Source organism: Pleurodeles waltl, chromosome 10 (genome assembly GCF_031143425.1).
Source record: "Pleurodeles waltl isolate 20211129_DDA chromosome 10, aPleWal1.hap1.20221129, whole genome shotgun sequence".
Taxonomy (NCBI): domain Eukaryota; kingdom Metazoa; phylum Chordata; class Amphibia; order Caudata; family Salamandridae; genus Pleurodeles; species Pleurodeles waltl.
The window spans coordinates 302,639,738-302,660,924 of record NC_090449.1 but is presented as its reverse complement, the minus strand read 5'-3'; the positions used below and the strand labels follow the sequence as shown (position 1 = coordinate 302,660,924).

At 47.3% G+C, this 21,187-nt stretch overlaps 1 protein-coding gene across 1 annotated transcript in view; it reads right to left on the bottom strand.

Annotated features, from left to right (window-relative positions):
- TRAP1 (TNF receptor associated protein 1) overlaps positions 1–21,187 on the bottom strand; it is a 209,134-nt gene that overhangs the window by 161,679 nt on the left and 26,268 nt on the right. The window contains exon 5 of the mRNA XM_069210470.1: positions 16,125–16,196. Coding sequence (XP_069066571.1) covers positions 16,125–16,196 — 72 coding nt within the window. The remainder of the gene's footprint in view (positions 1–16,124; positions 16,197–21,187) is intronic.

Below are 21,187 nucleotides of genomic sequence, written 5' to 3'. Positions count from 1 at the left end.
GAGTGGGACTGGAGGTCTCTGCCCTTTACCAATCCAGCCACGGGCCCATCCATCTGGCCCATCAAGACTCACTCTCATTTCATCAGTCCATAAAACCTTAGAAAAATCAGTCTTGAGATATTTCTTGGCCCAGTCTTGACGTTTCAGCTTGTGTGTCTTGTTCAGTGGTGGTCGTCTTTCAGCCTTTCTTACCTTGGCCATGTCTCTGAGTATTGCACACCTTGTGCTTTTGGGCACTCCAGTGATGTTGCAGCTCTGAAATATGGCCAAACTGGTGGCAAGTGGCATCGTGGCAGCTGCACGCTTGACTTTTCTCAGTTCATGGGCAGTTATTTTGCGCCTTGGTTTTTCCACACGCTTCTTGCGACCCTGTTGACTATTTTGAATGAAACGCTTGATTGTTCGATGATCACGCTTCAGAAGCTTTGCAATTTTAAGAGTGCTGCATCCCTCTGTAAGATATCTCACTATTTTTGACTTTTCTGAGCCTGTCAAGTCCTTCTTTTGACCCATTTTGCCAAAGGAAAGGAAGTTGCCTAATAATTATGCACACCTGATATAGGGTGTTGATGTCATTAGACCACACCCCTTCTCATTACAGAGATGCACATCACCTAATATGCTTAATTGGTAGTAGGCTTTCAAGCCTGTACAGCTTGGAGTAAGACAACATGCATAAAGAGGATGATGTGGTCAAAATACTAATTTGCCTAATAATTCTGCACTCCCTGTATAAGTGTAGGAGGCTGGCTCAGTTTATGGTGTACACCTATGGTAGGTGACAGGTAGTGGGTGTCCATATAGCAGAAGCTTTCTATGGGTAGCTGAGAAGAGCAGCTAAAGCTTATCCAGGAGGAATGTAAAGCACGTTCAATACCACAGTAGCCGGACAGTAAATCACTCGCAAGAAAGAACCACACAAGGAGAAGAGTTCAGAAAACTGGCTGAGAACCTGTCTGCAGTCAGCGTGTTTTTGTTCAGAAAGGCAGTCTGCAAAGACTACTACATTCATTGAACCATAAACGGGGTTGTGGGAGAGAAGGTCAGGGAGAGGGTCACTCTCTGGTTCCTGCCTTTCCTCAGTGGCTGTGAGCAAGCTCATGTTAGCCCTGTTATAGTAAAGTTTGAGGAGATTCACATGAAGCACCCTGTGGGGCTTCTTAGAGTGCCCAGGTGTAAGGAAATGCCTCCTTGGCATGGTTACCCCCTGACTTTTTTTTGCTGATGCTATGTTTTGAATTGAAAGTGTACTGAGGCCTGCTAACCAGGCCCCAGCACCAGTGTTCTTTCCCTAACCTGTACTTTTGTATCCACAATTGGCACACCCTGGCATCCAGGTAAGTCCCTTGTAACTGGTACCTCTGGTACCAAGGGCCCTGATGCCAGGGAAGGTCTCTAAGGGCTGCAGCATGTCTTATGCCACCCTGGAGACCTCTCACTCAGCACAGACACACTGCTTGCCAGCTTGTGTGTGCTGGTGAGAACAAAATGAGTAAGTCGACATGGCACTCCCCTCAGGGTGCCATGCCAGCCTCTCACTGCCTATGCCAGTATAGATAAGTCACCCCTCAAGCAGGCCTTACAGCCCTAAGGCAGGGTGCACTATACAATGGGTGAGGGCACCAGTGCATGAGCACTGTGCCCCTACAGTGTCTAAGCAAAACCTTAGACATTGTAAGTGCAGGGTAGCCATAAGAGTATATGGTCTGGGAGTCTGTCAAACACGAACTCCACAGCACCATAATGGCTACACTGAAAACTGGGAAGTTTGGTATCAAACTTCTCAGCACAATAAAAGCACACTGATGCCAGTGTACATTTTATTGTAAAATACACACCAGAGGTCACCTTAGAGGTGCCCCCTGAAACCTTAACCGACTATCTGTGTAGGCTGACTGGTTCCAGCAGCCTGCCACAACCGAGACATGTTGCTGGCCCCATGGGGAGAGTGCCTTTATCACTCTGAGGCCAGTACCAAAGCCTGCACTGGGTGGAGATGCTAACACCTCCCCCAGGCGGGAGCTGTAACACCTGGCGATGAGCCTCAAAGGCTCACCCCCTTTGTTCCAGCACCACAGGGCACTCCAGCTAGTGGAGTTGCCCGCCCCCTCCGGCCACGGCCCCACTTTTGGCGGCAAGGCCGGGGGAAATAATGAGAACAACAAGGAGGAGTCACTGGCCAGTCAGGACAGCCCCTAAGGTGTCCTGAGCTGAAGTGACTCTAACTTTTAGAAATCCTCCATCTTACAGATGGAGGATTCCCCAATGGGATTAGGGATGTGACCCCCCTCCCCTTGGGAGGAGGCACAAAAAGGGTGTACCCACCCTCAGGGCTTGTAGCCATTGGCTACTAACCCCCCAGACCTAAACACGCCCTTAAATTTAGTATTTAAGGGCTCCCCTGAACCTAAGAATTTAGATTCCTGCAACTGACCTGAAGAAGAGGACTGCTGAGCTGAAAGACCCCTGCAGAAGAAGAACAGAAGACACCAACTGCTTTGGCCCCAGACCTACCGGCCTGTCTCCTGCCTTCCAAAGAAACCTGCTCCAGCGACGCTTTCCTAAGGACCAGCGACCCCTGAATCCTCAGATGACTGCCCTGCTTCAAGAAAGACAAGAAACTCCAGAGGACAGCGGCCCTGCTCCAAAAAGACTGCAACTTTGTTTCAAAGGAGCAGATTTAAAGACCCTTGCAACTCCCCGCAAGAAGCGTGAGACTTGCAACACTGCACCCGGCGACCCCGACTCGACTGGTGGAGAACCAACACCTCAGGGAGGACCCTCCGGCGACTCCGAGACCGTGAGTAACCAAAGTTGTCCCCCCTGAGCCCCCACAGCAACGCCTGCAGAGGGAATCCCGAGGCTCCCCCTGACCGCGACTGCCCGAAATCTAATTTCCCGACGGCTGGAAAAGACCCTGCAACCGCAGCCCCCAGCACCTGAAGGATCGGAACTTCTGTGCAGGAGTGACCCCCAGGAGGCCCTCTCCCTTGCCCAGGTGGTGGCTACCCCGAGGAGCCCCGCCCTTGCCTGCCTGCACCGCTGAAGAGACCCCTTGGTCTCCCTTTGAAACCTACAGAGAACCCGACGCTTGTTTGCACACTGCACCAGGCCCCCCGCGCTGCTGAGGGTGTACTTTCTGTGTGGACTTGTGTCCCCCCCGGTGCCCTACAAAACCCCCCTGGTCTGCCCTCCGAAGACGCGGGTACTTACCTGCTGGCAGACTGGAACCGGGGCACCCCCTTCTCTCCATTGAAGCCTATGTATTTTGGGCACCTCTTTGACCTCTGCACCTGACCGGCCCTGAGCTGCTGGTGTGGTAACTTTGGGGTTGCTCTGAACCCCCAACGGTGGGCTACCTTGGACCCAAAACTGAGACCTGTAAGTGACTTACTTACCTGCTAAAAATAACAATACTTTACCTCCCCCAGGAACTGTGAAAATTGCACTAAGTGTCCACTTTTAAAACAGCTTTTTGTGTTTTGTGAAAAGTATATATGCTACTGTAATTATTCAAAGTTCCTAAAGTACTTACCTGCAATACCTTTCAAATGAGATATTACATGTAGAATTTGAACCTGTGGTTCTTAAAATAAACTAAGAAAAGATATTTTTCTATAACAAAACCTATTGGCTGGATTTGTCTCTGAGTGTGTGTTCCTCATTTATTGCCTGTGTGTATGTACAACAAATGCTTAACACTACTCCTTTGATAAGCCTACTGCTCGACCACACTACCACAAAATAGAGCATTAGTATTATCTCTTTTTGCCACTATCTTACCTCTAAGGGGAACCCTTGGACTCTGTGCATGCTATTCCTTACTTTGAAATAGCACATACACAGCCAACTTCCTACACTAGGTCAACCAAATATATGACCTCATCGTTCTGTTCTACAATTGTGTGGGGGCGACTCCACTTGTCTTGGAGTGCTCTTGGGGCCACAGGGTATAGGACCCACACTTTCTGTACTGGCTGGTAAACAGTCAATACAGCCTTTTAGTCATGTCACTGCTTTGGAAGCTCTTGGCTGGCCTCAAGGTTTTTAGAAGCCTTCTTCATGTACTCTGCCATGCAAGAGTGCAGGCCTAGTACATAGTCAATTATGTCTTGTTTAGGGGGCTTGAGAGGTTGCTCCCAACGCCCCTTCATAAGAGCAGGAGGACCCCTAACTGGATGTCCAAACAGAAGTTTAAATGGGATGTAACCCACTCCCTTCTATGGAATCTCTCTGTAGGCAAATAGAAGACAAGGTAACAGAACATCCCATCTTCTTAGTGAGTCCCATAATCATACCGTTTAGGGTTTTTGTTGAATCTCTCAACTAACCGGTTTCCCCGAGGATAAGGAGTGGTGAATGTATAGGTTACACCAAATTCCTTTCACATTGCGTTGAGGTATCCAGACATGAAGTTTTCACCTGTTGGACACAACCTCTTTAGGAAAGCCCACAGTCTGTCCCATGTCTTGCTTTGCCCAAGATGTCTGCAAGGGGAACGTAATGGGCTAAGGTCAATAGGAACTCCCTAAACGTCTGAGGTATGGCCAACTTCATGGTGGCACCAGGTTTGGGACCCCTAGCCTCAGAGTATGGAAGCCCATTTTCCCAGTAGACCCTGTGTGGTCCACTGAAATCCCCTGCATCTTGTGCACCAGCTGGCTGTCTGAGACCTCCAAAAGAATGGCAGTACGACTGCTTCAAACTCAGCTCTTCTCTGGAGGGCCCCCTGCACCCAAGAGCTCTGCTGTGTCAGCACCCAGCTCCCCCGGATGTTGTTCCTCACAGGAGTAAGATCATCCCCCTCAGGAGTCTGATTCTCACCTTTCTACCTCTCTTCTTGGAAGCCGACTGGTCAATATTTTTGGTGTTCATGATTCTTCTCTAGTGGTCACAAAGACATTAGCAGGGATACCCAGCATTGCTGCAAGGGTCTGTGCCTGTTAGACAATCTACAGGAATAGAAGAGGACACTACAACTTTTTTAGGGCCAGTAACCCCATCCCATTCCTACCTAAGTTAACAATTACCAAGGGGTGGCACTTACTGATGTTATCTTCGTTGGTGACTTGGTAATTGTGACCAAGTAAGATTTGCACAGGAGACACCAGTTTTTCAGTCACCAAAGTAACACTGGCACCTGTGTCCCTTCAAGCTTCTTCTGCCTCAATACTATTAATGAGGGGGTTCCGCCTGTATTTCCTCATATTAGGAGGCCAGGCAGCCAGAGTGGCAAGGTCAGTGCCACCCTCTGATACTAACACAGCTTCAGTTGTTTCTCAGACTACTCCAGAGTCCACTGCACTCCTCAAGGTGAACCCAGCTACACCCTTGGTTGAAGTACTACCACCAGTGCTATTGCTAGGAGCACTAAGTGGAGTGGTAGTAGTACTCTTGATGCTTTTCCTAGGGCAAGTGCTATCACCTACCCTGTGGCCTTTTTCCCTGCACAGGACGCACTAAGGTTTCTTTTTTGAGGAGGTGGAAGAGGATTTGGACCCACCCCCAGAAGGAATTTGTGGGCCTGATGAAGACTCTTTTCAGTGGATTTCTCCTCATTATTCTCCTTGGTTTTAGAAGAACACTTCTTCTTTTGGTCAACCCCACTGTGAGTTTTCTTACTCACTCTGGTGCAAACCCATTTGTCTGCCTTCTTTCCAGATTCTTGGGGAGGGGTCAGATCTGAGTCCACCAGGTAATGATGCAGCTTGTTAGACACACAGTTATTAAGGATGTGCTCTCGCATGATAAGATTGTACAGCCCTTTATAGTCGTGTACATTACCACCACGTAACCAGCCTTCCAGAGCCTTAACTGAACAGGCCGCAAAGTCTACCCAGTCTTGAGAGGACTCCTTCTGAGTTTCCCTGAACTTAATGCTGTATTCTACAGTTGAGGAGCCCATAAACAGCAATCAGAGACTCTTTCAAGACCGGATAGTTACCTGCTGTAGGAAGTTGGCTGTGTATGTGCTATTTCAAAGTAAGGAATAGCATGCACAGAGTCCAAGGGTTCCCCTTAGAGGTAAGATAGTGGCAAAAAGAGATAATACTAATGCTCTATTTTGTGGTAGTGTGGTCGAGCAGTAGGCTTATCAAAGGAGTAGTGTTAAGCATTTGTTGTACATACACACAGGCAATAAATGAGGAACACACACTCAGAGACAAATCCAGCCAATAGGTTTTGTTATAGAAAAATTTCTTTTCTTAGTTTATTTTAAGAACCACAGGTTCAAATTCTACATGTAATATCTAATTTGAAAGGTATTGCAGGTAAGTACTTTAGGAACTTTGAATAATTACAGTAGCATTTATACTTTTTACATAAAACACAAATAGCTGTTTTAAAAGTGGACACAGTGCAATTTTCACAGTTCCTGGGGGAGGTAAAGTATTGTTATTTTTAACAGGTAAGTAAGTCACTTACAGGTCTCAGTTTTGGGTCCAAGGTAGCCCACCGTTGGGGGTTCAGAGCAACCCCAAAGTTACCACACCAGCAGCTCAGGGCCGGTCAGGTGCAGAGGTCAAAGAGGTGCCCAAAACACATAGGCTTCAATGGAGAGAAGGGGGTGCCCCGGTTCCAGTCTGCCAGCAGGTAAGTACCCGGGTCTTCGGAGGGCAGACCAGGGGGGTTTTGTAGGGCACCGGGGGGGACACAAGTCCACACAGAAAGTACACCCTCAGCAGCGCGGGGGCGGCCGGGTGCAGTGTGCAAACAAGCGTTGGGTTCTCTGTAGGTTTCAATGGGAGACCAAGGGGTCTCTTCAGCGGTGCAGGCAGGCAAGGGGGGGGCTCCTCGGGGTAGCCACCACCTGGGCAAGGGAGAGGGCCTCCTGGGGGTCACTCCTGCACAGAAGTTCCGATCCTTCAGGTGCTGGGGGCTGCGGGTGCAGGGTCTTTTCCAGCCGTCGGGACTTTAGGTTCAGGCAGTCGCGGTCAGGGGGAGCCTCGGGACTCCCTCTGCAGGCGTCGCTGTGGGGGCTCAGGGGGGACAACTTTGGTTACTCACGGTCTCGGAGTCGCCGGAGGGTCCTCCCTGAGGTGTTGGTTCTCCACCAGTCGAGTCGGGGTCGCCGGGTGCAGTGTTGCAAGTCTCACGCTTCTTGCGGGGATTTGCAGGGGTCTTTAAATCTGCTCCTCTGTAACAAAGTTGCAGTTCTTTTGGAGCAGTGCCGCTGTCCTCTGGAGTTTCTTGTCTTTCTTGAAGCAGGGCAGTCCTCTGAGGATTCAGAGGTCGCTGGTCCTTTGGAAAGCGTCGCTGGAGCAGGTTTCTTTGGAAGGCAGGAGACAGGCCGGTAAGACTGGGGCCAAAGCAGTTGGTGTCTTGTGTTCTTCTTCTGCAGGGGTTTTTCAGCTCAGCAGTCCTCTTCTTCTTGTAGTTTCAGGAATCTAAATTCTTAGGTTCAGGGGAGCCCTTAAATACTCAATTTAAGGGCGTGTTTAGGTCTGGGGGGTTAGTAGCCAATGGCTACTCGCCCTGAGGGTGGGTAAACCCTCTTTGTGCCTCCTCCCAAGGGGAGGGGGTCACATCCCTAATCCTATTGGGGGAATCCTCCATCTGCAAGATGGAGGATTTCTAAAAGTTAGAGTCACTTCAGCTCAGGACACCTTAGGGGCTGTCCTGACTGGCCAGTGACTCCTCCTTGTTGTTCTCATTATTTCCTCCGGTCTTGCCGCCAAAAGTGGGGGCCGTGGCCGGAGGGGGCGGGCAACTCCACTAGCTGGAGTGCCCTGCGGTGCTGGAACAAAGGGGTGAGCCTTTGAGGCTCACCGCCAGGTGTTACAGCTCCTGCCTGGGGGAGGTGTTAGCATCTCCACCCAGTGCAGGCTTTGTTACTGGCCTCAGAGTGACAAAGGCACTCTCCCCATGGGGCCAGCAACATGTCTCTAGTGTGGCAGGCTGCTGGAACCAGTCAGCCCACACAGGTAGTTGGATACAGTTTCAGGGGGAACCTCTAAGGTGCCCTCTGGGGTGTGTTTCACAATAAAATGTACACTGGCATCAGTGTGCATTTATTGTGCTGAGAAGTTTGATACCAAACTTCCCAGTTTTCAGCATAGCCATTATGGTGCTGTGGAGTTCGTGTTTGACAAACTCCCAGACCATATACACTTTATGGCTACCCTGCACTTACAATGTCTAAGGTTTGGCTTAGACACTGTAGGGGCACAGTGCTCATGCACTGGTGCCCTCACCTATGGTATAGTGCACCCTGCCTTAGGGCTGTAAGGCATGCTAGAGGGGTGACTTATCTATACTTGCATAGGCAGTGAGAGGCTGGCATGGCACCCTGAGGGGAGTGCCATGTCGACTTACTCATTTTTGTTCTCACCAGCACACACAAGCTGGCAAGCAGTGTGTCTGTGCTGAGTGAGGTGTCTCCAGGGTGGCATAAGACATGCTGCAGCCCTTAGAGACCTTCCCTGGCATCAGGGCCCTTGGTACCAGAGGTACCAGTTACAAGGGACTTACCTGGATGCCAGGGTGTGCCAATTGTGGATACAAAAGTACAGGTTAGGGAAAGAACACTGGTGCTGGGGCCTGGTTAGCAGGCCTCAGCACACTTTCAATTCAAAACATAGCATCAGCAAAGGCAAAACGTCAGGGGGTAACCATGCCAAGGAGGCATTTCCTTACACCTGCATCTTCCTCCCTCACAGTCAAACATTTGTCTCTGCCTTAGTCTACAAATGAGAGCCACAGGATAGCTTCCCACTACCTCTGAGGGGCCTTCTGTACTTTACAGGCCCTCTCCAAAGCAGTGATCCACTTATGGATGTCATCCCCAACCTTGTAAGGATCGGCTATCCTGCTGAGATTCCTGGAATCAGAGGTGTCTTCCCTGACCTTGAACTCTCTTATGCTGCCAGAATGGGATTCTTACTCCAAATTCTTTTTTTCCTCTCCATCACCAGGACCTCTCTCCGTAGAGCCAGCTGCTGCTGCTTCTACTTGAGTTTGACCTGCTCAAGTCTCAGCAAACTGAACCCCCCTTTCCAGGGATCCCTCATCTGCGCTACAGTGGATGGTGCCAACAGCAGAAGCTGAGGCACGGTAAACAGAGGATGAGGCAGATACGCTCCTCCTGGGGACTCTCTTTACCAATCCTGGGGGAGTAAAAGAGGGCCTGCTAATATGACCCTCTCTTGTGCTACCAACACAGCTTCCCGCAGGTTCAAGTGTTTCCCCAGAATCCTCTTTGTCTTGCCCAGTGAGGTCAGAGGAAATACCTGGTACCTCCTTTTCCAACACTGGGGGTTCACCATCTTCACCTAATTCCCTCTCCCTTTCAGTATTCTGTGTGCCATCTTGAATTGAGTAGATTTAAGATAAATAGTGTTGTTAGGGTTATTACCTGTCTTACGTTTCCTAGCTGTACACAGGGCCCTAAGTTCCTTGAACTAAAGACCCCCTTACCTAGACTTCTGAGTCTGGTGAGCTCCCTCAACTTAAGAAATGGTGGTAGAGTAGTGTGTGTGATGGACCTACCTAGTGTAATTTTCTAAACGTTTTAAAGGCTTGGAGAAAGGGCTCTGCTAGACCCCTGACTACCCAGGCAAAAGTTTAGGATGTCCTGCATCCACTAGTGTAGACGGTAACCAATAGTTAGTAGTGATCTTCCTTATGGAAAGTCACTGCTGACCAAGTGGTAAAGCAATGCAAATGTCTTATCCCACTGCTGCACCACCAATGTAGAAGGCTGGCTCAGTTTATGGTGTACACCTATGGTGTGGCACCGTATAATGAGTCCAGGCAATCTTTAGTGATAGTGAATAGATGTCCAGATAGCAGAAGCTCTCTAGGAGTAACGGCGGAGAGCAGCTAAAGCTTATCCAGGAGGAATGTAAAGCACTTGCAATACCACAGTAGTCAGACAGCAACCCCTCATAGTAAGGAACCACACAAGTGTTGCAAAAATTAAAGGATACCTTACTACAGCACTACTACTAGACTAGCATTGGTATTTCTCCCTTTGGAGATGTCTACACACAATATATAAATAAAAAAACCATCAGAAATGGCATAATAAAACACAGGATCCTATAGGAGGGCCAAACCATACACTAAAAAAGTGGCATGTGAAATAGTGACGCCCAACTAAAGGAAGAGTGGTAGTTTGTTACATGCTGGGCCAGATACAAACACCAGAGGTAAGTACAGTAAGTATCCCCAGCAACCTGATGCAAGGTAGTTAGTTACTGACCCTGTTGTCCCCCAGACTAACAAAGAGAGTAGTGTTGGAATTTGTGGAATTCAGGACCCTTCCCAGTTGACTCAGAGGAAACCAGCAGAAAAGAGTGCCCCTACCCCAGGATACCTAGACGACAGAGTACCTATACCAGGGGACCTGGATGCAGAGGAGAGAAGGGACTCTCTCTGAAGTCAGTGGATGCTTCAGACTGTCCAGCTGCTGTCACGACCTGTGGACCAGGCTGGTGGAACTCAGGGAGGGATTCCTGATGTGGAGGACCTGCAAAGGAAGGTCACAGAGTTCAGCACCCTTGGAGGTGCCTAGATGGTGCAAGTGGCAGTGCCCACCCTCCTGAAGGTGAAGTTTCTGCAAGTCAGTGGAAGAAGTCCAGCTGCAGGTCCAGGAGCTGCATAAGTTCCCCAGAGTTGCCTACGAGCTGTCCCTCAACGGACGCCGGACTGCAGGAGGGCCAGTGACCAGCTAGGTCACCAACAAGCACTGGCAAGTGCAAACAAGAGCTGCAGAAGAGTTTGCAAAGTTTTGGGAACCAGCAAGGTCCAGGAGACTCTACCCAGGCAGGGGGAGTCAGAAATGGCCCTCAGCATGCAGAAAGGCCAGCATAAGTCGTTGGAGCCCCCATGAGTGACACACAGGCGACTGACACAGGGAGTCACAAGGAAGGCTCACCAGCACAACAAAACAGAAGTCCCACTTCGCAGGAGTTGCAGGACAGAGGCTGATCTTCGCGGTGCAGAGTGCTGGAGGCCCAGGCTTCTTGGAGCCTGAAGATCTCCCAGAGGAAGTGTCAACAAGCCTTTGCAAGTACAACAGTTGCGGGGCATGGGGGTTCTAGTCCAGTGGCAAGAGGAGGGACCCACAGTCTCCTAAGTTGGTTAGAAGACAAGCAGGACCCAGAGGAGGCCAAAGACTTACCACCTGTGAAGCAGAGTCTTCAGATGTCCATGGGACAGCAGACCCCCACCAGCTGGTCGACGTCGTCTTGAGCTGCCTGCGGTTGCAGGGGAGTGAACCCTTCACTCCAAAGGAGAGTCCTTTGTGCTTCCTGGTGCAAACAGAGTCCTTGTAACCCTGGAGGATGCACAGCCTTGGATGTTGCAGAATTCTTGCAGGATTTGGAGAAACAATGTTGCAATGGGAGCCTTCCCACCAGAAGCAGACATGTTTCGGTTACACAGCAGATCAGCAGCAGTTCCAGAGGCCAGGAGCAGATGTCTTGCAGAGAGTTCCTTGGAGAGTCTTACTCGACAAATCTAAGGTCCCACCCTCGAGGGAGCCCTTAAGTAGCTCTAAAAGGGGGTTGGTCACTCTCTGAAGTGACCCACCTATCAGAGGGGGTCAGGGACGTCATCTACCTGGCCTAACCAGCCAGATGCTCCCAGGGGCCAATATGGCAGAATCAAGTGGGCACCTGGCAGAGCTCTGTCTACGGGAGGAACTGAACATGGGGGTGATCACTCCCCTGTCCTTTGTGTAGATTCGCGCCAGAGCGAGAACCAGGGGTTCCTGAACTAGTGCAAACCGGATTATGCAAGGAGGCCACCAAATGTGCTCTTCAAAGTAGTCTAGTGGCGCTCAGCGACCACCCCACCTCAGCCCTTAGACACCTAATACACAGAGGGAGGTGGTCACACCTCTCCCTGCAGGAAATCCTTTCTCCTGCTCCTCAGGCCTGAGCCAGGTTCACCAGCAGGAGAGCACAAAAGTGTCTGGGGTCAGCAGCAGCTTGGGCTGGTGGCTAGACCCCATAAGGCTGCACAGGCAGAACTGGGAGATCCTCTAAGAAACACCCAGAGTACATGGTGTCATGCAACTAACACTGGAATGAGTATAGTTGAATGATTCCAACATGTTTGATACCAAATATGCCTAGGTTCAAAGAAGCCATTATGTAGTTGGACTACTCATGTTGACCGGTGTCCACTACAAACCTTAAGATGGCTTCCCTGCATTTAGGGAGTCCATGAATTGTCCTGAGGTCTATAGGGGCACCCTGCTCATGCTGAGGTACTCTCACACTTGGGGACATGCACACTGCCCTTGGGCTGAAGGGCCTCCCAGAAGGGTGACTTATAATGTCCAAGTGCAGTGACCAGGTTCGGTGGTGAAAGGGTGCATGCACGACTTCACACAGGCTGCAATGGCAGGCCCGCAGACAGTTTGCATGGGCTTCCATGGGTGACAAAACATGGGGGACCCCTCCTCCACCAATGCCATAGGTACCTAGGGACCATCTGCTTGGGACTTACATGGGTGCACCAGCATGCCAAATATGGGTGTAAAAGGTTTACCAGCAACCAAACTTAGAGGAGACAGCACAGTCACTGGGATCCTGGTTAGCAGGATTCAAGTGAGCTACAATCTAAAAGCACTAACATCTAGCAAAAAGTGGGCGTAACTGTGACAGAAACATGGCACTTTACTACAATAAGGTCAAACCAGTTTTGTTGAACGTTTTGTGTTCAAGCAGGGCTCTGGGAAGGATTAATAATGAGGCTAGACACCAGTTAAGGTTTTATTTGCCATGGGATTTCTAAGACATCACACAATGGGGTACTCTGGGGAAGCCAAAAAAAGCCTCAGTCTATTCAAGAAATTACCATTAGATGCTGCATGCAGTGTGGCCCTGTAAGGAACATGATGTGTCACAAAGTCTTCCTGCACTGTGCCCATATCATTAACGTTTGTACAAATAATGCATGCTCATGTCAAACAGAAGGGCTGAAGTCAAGAAGGAATCAATGGAGTTTACTAATGGAAGGGCAACAGATTCCACTCAGAAGAACAAGTTTAAAGGCTGGTGCACCTCAGTAGTATTTCAGCTGCCTTCTGTCTCTCCAAAGCCAGGTGTGAGAGCAGTAGCACTTTCTGCAACCTGCAAGGGGGGGGGGGATTTAACTGCACCATCTGCCTAGCAGATGCTGGTACTTAGCTAGCATAGCAAAGCAATATCAAAACATCCCGAGGCAATCCTGCAGGATCACAGATTTCAAGTCCACTAGAGTCATACAGAAATTCAAAGGGAAGGACAGGGTGGCAAAGCGGTCCACAAAATGAGAATTTTGACTCTAAATCAGAATATAACCAAATGCTATGTGGTTGCATCAGGGTTCAAAGTAGTTCATTTAAAATAAACAAATAAATATACACACAATTACCATGCCAACATCACTCCATTTTAGAACAAATGAATATTTAATATTTTCATAAAGCGAGCAAAAACCAATAGGCATCCTTGTGCTAGTGAACCGGTGAAAAACATTAGACTGCAATAAATGGAAATAGGTATTGGGCGTGTTATGATAACTTGGGAACTAGGGATTTGAAAACAGACAGGTTTTAAAATATTTCCAAAAAATAGTCAGAGTGTTTTGGCTTTTTAGATGCGAAGGCAGATTATGTAGACTATTCCACAGTTTTAGAGTGGAGAATATAAAACTTCCACCACACAAGTTATTTTGATTGTTGGTATCACCAAACTGTATGCAAAGGTGGATCGAAGTGTTCTTGTGGAAACATACCACTAGAAACTATGTTTAGGTATTGTGGGCCACAATCATGAAGGGCCTTAAGGGCAATACATAGGGCTTTGAAGATGATTTGCTTCTTTACTGGTAGCCAATAGGGTCTAGGCAATGCATGTGATATGGACTGAAACGTCAGAATTCCTAAGAGAAGACGTGCAGTTTCATTCTGAAGAATTTAGAGTTTATTCAACAATTTCTGTTGAAGATTAACATAGAGAGTGTTGCAATAACTAATTTTTGATGGAACTAAGGTTACTACCACTGTTTTCTGAGGGTCAAGAGGGATACAGGGAAAAACTTTCTTAAGTATTCTCAGGATATAGAAGCATGATGATGTAATTTAAGTGAGCTGGTCACAGAAAGTCAACTTATCATCAAAAATTACTCCAAGGTTCTTGACCTTTCTGGAGGGAGATGGAAGAGTTCCCAAATCCTGAGGCCATCAGCCTGGGGACCAAATGGATGTATCATTCTCAAACAACAAAACCTCAGTTTTACCTGAATTCGGTTTGAGGCAGTTCTTTTTTTTTAATCCAACTTCCAGCATGCAATTGTGAAACCTACTAGCAACTTCAGAATAATCACTTGTAATGGAGACCGCAATCTGGGTGTCATCTGCGTAAAATACCAAGGAAAACCCAAAGGAGCGGATTAATCTGTCGAGAGGTGTGGCGTGGACATTGAAAAGTGCAGGGTTTAATGATGAGCCCTGGGGAACTCCACAAGAAGTGAAAAAGATGTAAAAATATGGTCCCCAAGAGCAACTGAGTGTTCCCTATCTTAGAGAAATGAACCAACAAGAGCCAAGTCAAAGTGCTTAATCCCTACACTCTCCAGACAGGTTAGAAGCACTGAGTGATTTACCGTGTCAGACGGAGCCAAAAAACTTACCAAGATAAGCACTTCCTAGCCCCCACTGTCCATGATTGCTCTAACGACCTCCGTTGCTACAATCAGTCCAGATTCAGTGGTATAACTACATCTAAAACCGAATTGGTCGGGTTCAAGTATATTGTCGGTGTCTAACAATGAGGAGTGCTCCAAGTTAATAGCCTTCTCTGCTAATCTGGCTGGAAAAGGGTACCTAGAAATGGGACGGAAACTACAGGCCTCAACTGGATTCAACATGGGTTTCTTCAATAAAGGTAATATAGAAACCTCTTTCCATAGTCTAGGAAACTATAATGATTTAAACATGCCATTTAAGAGCATTGTAAGATGTGTGGATAGTGTATTGGTGCCACGGAGTCTGCGAGAAGTGTCACAGTTAGTCTGATCCGCAAGCTAACAACAGCAAAAGACCATGGTGAGTGCACCATGGCAACCACAATGAAAATGTTAAGGATCTAAAAGGAAACAAAGTAAAATAATCGCAAACTTTAATTAATAATTTTTAACAGTCTAAAACAGAGGTCTTCAAACTGGGGGGCGGGCCCCCCTTGGGGGGCCTCAAGTGATCCCAGGGGGGGCGCCAAACTCTGGCCACAAGAAATATTATACATATAACATGCCTTTGTTTTAAGCAGAAGCATGTTATTGCAGTTTTAAAAAGGTAATAGTGCTTAACTGCAATGTTTAAATAGGCTTAGAACTATTTCAACATTGCCATCTTTCTAAAATAATTGTGAAAAATTCTGCGGGGGGCCCAATGATTTGAATTTTTCAACTGGGGGGGCGCGGCATTAAAAAGTTTGAAGACCACTGGTCTAAATGTTCAGGGGTCATGCAGAGCTGGCCACTCCGAGGTGAAAATTAAGGGTGGCCACCAAGATACTGCCTAGAGCAGAAAGAGGAAAACTGAAACTCTACTGTCAAGCAAAAGATATACATTTTGCAGTACTCGAGACCAATAATATAACCATTTTCTTTGCTGATACTGGATAGTGTCCCACTAGTCCCCTTTCTATTCCCGCAAACTGAATTTAAAAAAAGGGATTTGAGGACATACCCGTTGACTGAAAGAGGAAATTAAACACTGCCATAACGCACCAGACAGAAAGTCAGACTGAGGTCATGAGCAGCAAGCCTGGTTAGACAGGTGGCGGGGGGAGGGGATGAAGCAAAAGTATGATGTATGTGAGGCAAAATGGTTACAGATGTCTTCGCTCTCAGCATAAATGTTTAATCACGTGATCTAAAAAATATTTGTCACTGTGGTACTATTCAAGATCATTTAGATGCGTGGCCAGATATTAGGGGCATCCAAGTCCCACAAGCAACCACACAGCAAACTCAATCGTCTACATAAAAACATACCTGGAAATAAAGCTTATGGCAGCAGTACTCTTAGAACAGTATTAGATAAGAAAGTAGCACAAAAGAACGTAACCAAATTTCACAGCAACTAATTAATGTTGGGATACTTAAGAAAACTACTGCTAGCTTACCTTTGAGCCAGATCTAGCAATCGTTCCCAGGTTGGACACAAGCTCTTCTTTTGTCATTCCAACGCCAGTATCCTGCAGATAATAAATGCAATGAATCTGGACGATCCTCAACAGCAATGCAAGCCACACTATTTTGTGACAGTCATTTTAGGCAAAAACTGATCCAAAATTATTTTGGGTGCAGTGGCTAGTGCAATAATTGTTTGTGTTCCTGTTCTGCTCTCCATTAAAAAAATCTCTGCACACAAACATCTACACAAAATGGGAATTACTGAGACGTTCATGTTTTATGCATTCACCTGAAGACATCATAGTAAGCCAATATTAATTTTGGATTGAGGTATTTAGCGAAATTGAGCAGCTGTTCCGCAACTGGCATCTGAAGAGAAATTCTTTTAAAAGTAAAGAGGAAGAGTAAAGAAGCTTTAGAAAACACAGTTTATAATCTTCAAGGCAGGTGACATAGCTAAACTAGGTGATCGCCACAGTATTAACAAGTGGTTACTCTGACTCCTATATCACATTAAGAGGTCAACTTGACTTCTGTATTAATGTCAGGAGATAGCTTAGGCCTAAAACAAAAACTATAGTTTTGACTCCAAAATTCAGAATTTTAAATCTTCTGCAGTTATCTCTAATATAAGCAAGAAAAACAGCCCTCTTGCCCACCTGGGTTTAAAAAAAACAAAAAAAACGAAAGACTGAAATGGGCTCCATCACTCCTCTCTGACCTAGGTATTACTGCACTAATGATAGTTATACCTCTAAATTTTAATATTTATTAATGCAGCAGGCCCGACTGGGATGTGCGAAAGTACTTGTGACAGTTGGCACTATGGCAGCTAAGGCTCCATTCTTGCATGCAACGGGGGAGGAGGATAGGGAGATGTAGATTAGAAATAGCAGAAAGTTACTATTTTTGTCCTGACCATCTTTATTCATCATAAATGTATTAAATCTCGTCAGACTCTCTTCGGAGTGGTCTGCTGCCCACAAAGTCACAAAATAGTTGCAACGCATAAAATGCTGTGTGCCTGCTCTCAATAGTTCAGAAAAGAAAGAAGCTGCATTGCGAACCTGTATCTGTCACCTCAAAGATAAACAGTGTACACAGTATACTTGCAACTAACTAGACAAGGCCAGGATTCATGTGCGAGCCCACCAAGTACCTGCCCCACTCCAGGCATTAGACTTTTGTTCAGAATAAAAGAATGCACATTAAGTTGAGCTGATTCTAATATAACTCTCTAAATCTCTGCTAAAAGCAATAAAATGCCACAGACTAAACCGGAATATGATGAGAAGCTGCATAGTCTCTATGGGTTTAAAATCTCAAGTTCCATCCTTGGATGATAGTCTCTATTTTATATTCCTCCACAACCTGACTTTTCAGATATTCTCGGTGAGTAAAGGTTTTGGAAGGCAGCTCTTAATATCTGCAGTCCTGCAGGGCTCAGTCTACTGCTGTTTAACGTCTATGTTCGCCAGCAGAAGTAGTAGAGAGCTGCAATTTGAACTTTTTTTTCTTATGCCGACACCCAAATCGTTTTTTCTTTATCATCTGCATGAGTCCAGGGCCCCTCCAATCTTAACTGTGCTTGAGGCTAATCGCCACCTGGATGAGTAACAACTTTCTCAAGCTGAACGGTGATAAAACAGAGGTGATGATCCTGGGCAAGAAACCTCCACTCTGGGTCCTCAACACGGGCCCGCTTCTCTTGGGTCTCTTCCTACCCTGTCTTCTAAAGTTAAAAACCCAAGGGCTTCCTATTGGGTGAAAATCTTTCGATGAAGCCTCAGGATGTGAAGGTGACTTCCACTTGCTTTGTCGTACTCAAGTGGCTGCAAAAATTATCTGGATTCTTCCTCTGTAAGCTCAAAAGACAATAATTCAAGCTTTAGTCCTGTCCAGATTTGAATGAAGCTGGCTCTTTATGTGGTATATCAAAATGTGCAAAGAGTGCAGGGTTCCCTTACTAGTGGAGAGGGGCTTGCCCTAGCAATCCCTAGGTGCTCTTTTAAGGGACAGTGTGGCCGAGCAGCCTTAGGCTTATCAGAAAGAGTGTGAGAAATCTGCTAATAGACAGTCAATAAATGAGACGTACGAGTCAAGAAGGCGATCCACACCAATTAACAAACATAACTAGTATCTTTATATATATTTTGGCACCAGAATCACTTTGATCAGGTAAGTACGTTTTGCAAGAAAAATCTTTACAGTTTTGAAAAGTCGAAAGTGCAATTTTTGGAAGCTGCAATGTTATCCTGTGGAGGAAAAATAAAGGTGGCAAACAGGTACAGTATAGAGGCTTATGGGAGCAATCTCCTGGACGTAAGGTGAGTATTGGACAAGGGTCAGGACCACACCAACAGATCACACCTGACGGCACAGTGGTGGCTGGGTGCAGAGGAGAGGATGGTGTGGGGTGCCCAGTGTTAGTCAATGGGGATCAGTCCAGTTGCAAAAAGGCTGCAGGTTTAGACAGAAAATCCGTTGAGGAGAACAAACAGGTGGGTTCAAGTCTCGAGATACTCGGGCGTGGGGACACCCCGTATCCTATTCTCCACGGGTGACAGGTGCAGAAGTGGTTTGAGGTTTCAGGTTTTCTCCACCGTAGCACTAGCAAGTCCAAGGTGGGATTCATCTCTGGAGGGCTGGGGAACCACGCCAGCATTTCAACTCAGGCTCTGCGCACAGGTGCAGTAGTGCTTTTAGGTGTGCGGTCTGGAGTCCTCACAGTTTGTCTTGGGGGGCCTGCAAGATGCAGGAAAGCAGCTCCGCTGCTCCACGGAAGTTCCTGGTTCTTTGTTGAAGGCAGCAGTCCTCCTAGGCTTTGGAGGCACAACAGCTGCAGGATGAGACAACTTTGAGGCAATTTGGCAGGAGCAGCAGCCAGCTGAGCTGGGTCCGGTCAGGTGCTTCTTCCTTTGCTTTCGCAGCTCTTTACTGTCCTTCTTCCTAGGTCAGCAGGAACCTGCTTTCCTGGTGGGAAGGGCTCCCCTGAAAACTGCATTTAGCAGCGTTTCGGGGCGTGTACAGTAGTAGCCAATGGGTTACTTACCCCTGGGGTCACTACATCCCCTATTCGACCACTTCCTGTGGGAAATGTGCATAACCCTGTTCCAGGGTTCCTACATTTTCCAACACCAAGATGGCAGATTTATAAAAGTGATGTCCACATCAGGCAGTGTACCTTAGTGGTGGGACTGACCGGCAGACTGTTCACTCCTCCCTAAATACAAAATTTCCTTCCTGTCCGGGTGACAACTGGACCCCCGTACTTTCGGGGGGGGGGGAGGGAATGAGGAGGGGTGCAACTCCCCTGTGAGTAAAGCCAAATCTGCATATCAAGGGTGGGGGGCTTCTTTGAAGCTTCCTGCCTTGAAATGCAGATTCACAGGTTATGCTGTTGGGTGGGGTTTGGAAGCACCTCTCTCAGAACAGGCTTTGTCTCTGACTGCCTGAGAGCAAAGGCTCTCACCCTAAGGGGCCAGAATTTTGCCTGGTGGTGACAGGCTGCCTAAAACTAGTCAGTCCCCACACAGGTAGTTGGTAGGTTTTCAGTGGGCACCTCTAAGGAGCCCTCTGGGAGCATGTATTAATAAATTAATCACTGGCATCAGTGAAGGTTTATGAATAAAAGAGGTTTGATACCAAACATCCCTATTTTCAGTGAATCCATTATGTGGCAGGGGAACTCATAGTGACCCGTGTCCAGCACATGTACTTAAAAATGGCTTTCCTATTCACTCACTATGTCTATGAATCGACAAAGGTATAACAGGGGCCTATCTACTCTAGCAGATATGTCCTCACATGTATTATAACAAACTCTGCCTTAGGGCTGTAAGGCCTGCTGTAAGGGTGAATTACATATATTGCATGCAGTGTTAGGGGACATGGCACACGGGCTGTGTGCTGTCAAGTTTTCACTTTTAGCCGCACCAAGACATGCAGCCTGCAATGGCAGTCTGCATGTGCTAGGTGAGGTGTTCCTGAGGGTGGCACAATATATGCAGCAGCCATTGGAAACCCTCGTTGGTACCCATGCCCTGGGATCCAGGGGTTCCATTTTCTAGGTACTTACAGGGGACCAAAGGTATTGCTAACTGGGAGCAATTGCACAGTTTTGGGGAAAGATCTGGACCTGGTTAGCAGGAACCCAGTGCACTGTTAGTCAAAACTGCATTGGATACCAGGTAAAAAGTGGAGGTGACATGTCAAAAAGGGTCACTTTCCTACAAGCTTGTATTATGGTAATATTCTTTATTTAGGTATAGACGAAGCTTCTATTTGCTGCAGGGCGTCTTTTGTTACCTCACCCCCAAAGCAGGCTTGGACTGCCCATTTCCTGTAAGAGCTTCATTGGCTCACGGTCACTATGCGCATTCAATTTGAAGCACTGTGCTATGTCTTCAAAGCTACAGCAGGAGTCAACCCTTGTTACATTCAGGAACTGATACTGGCCTATTTGCCGGACCACTCCCTAAAATCACAGCATATGGATCTATACACGGTCCCTAGGTATCTGGCCCAGATGGGCAGTTGTTCCTCCTCAATTTTGTGTCCCAAGCTTTGGCACTCCCTCCCAGTTACCTTAAGGAATTGTTCCTCACTACTTGCATTTCGCAACAACTTAAAGATGTGGTTATTTTAGAGCTAAGGTACAGAAACTGTGAAAGTGGATTGGGAATCCGCTTTCACAGTTTCTGTACCTTAGCGCTGGGAAACCCGATCAGAGTGGCTGTGCACGCCACAAAACTATAATCATAAAAATAATAATAAATAATAATTTATCCAGAGTCAAGTATCATTGGAGGCGTCAGAATACCTCTAATTGCCAACTCAATCAGAGATCAATTACTTTGAAGGGGAAGTATCTCAGCCTATATTTCCATGACACAAGGCGCAAGATGTTGGCAGCTGGTGACGCCCCATATGGTCACAGGCTTCAAATGTTCAAGCTGGCAGAGATGCCTAAACAATAACTATGTAAGTGGTTTATTACACTATATGTTGTGGGTGTGATATACTGAAAGGGTGTGAGTGGAGATGGACTACG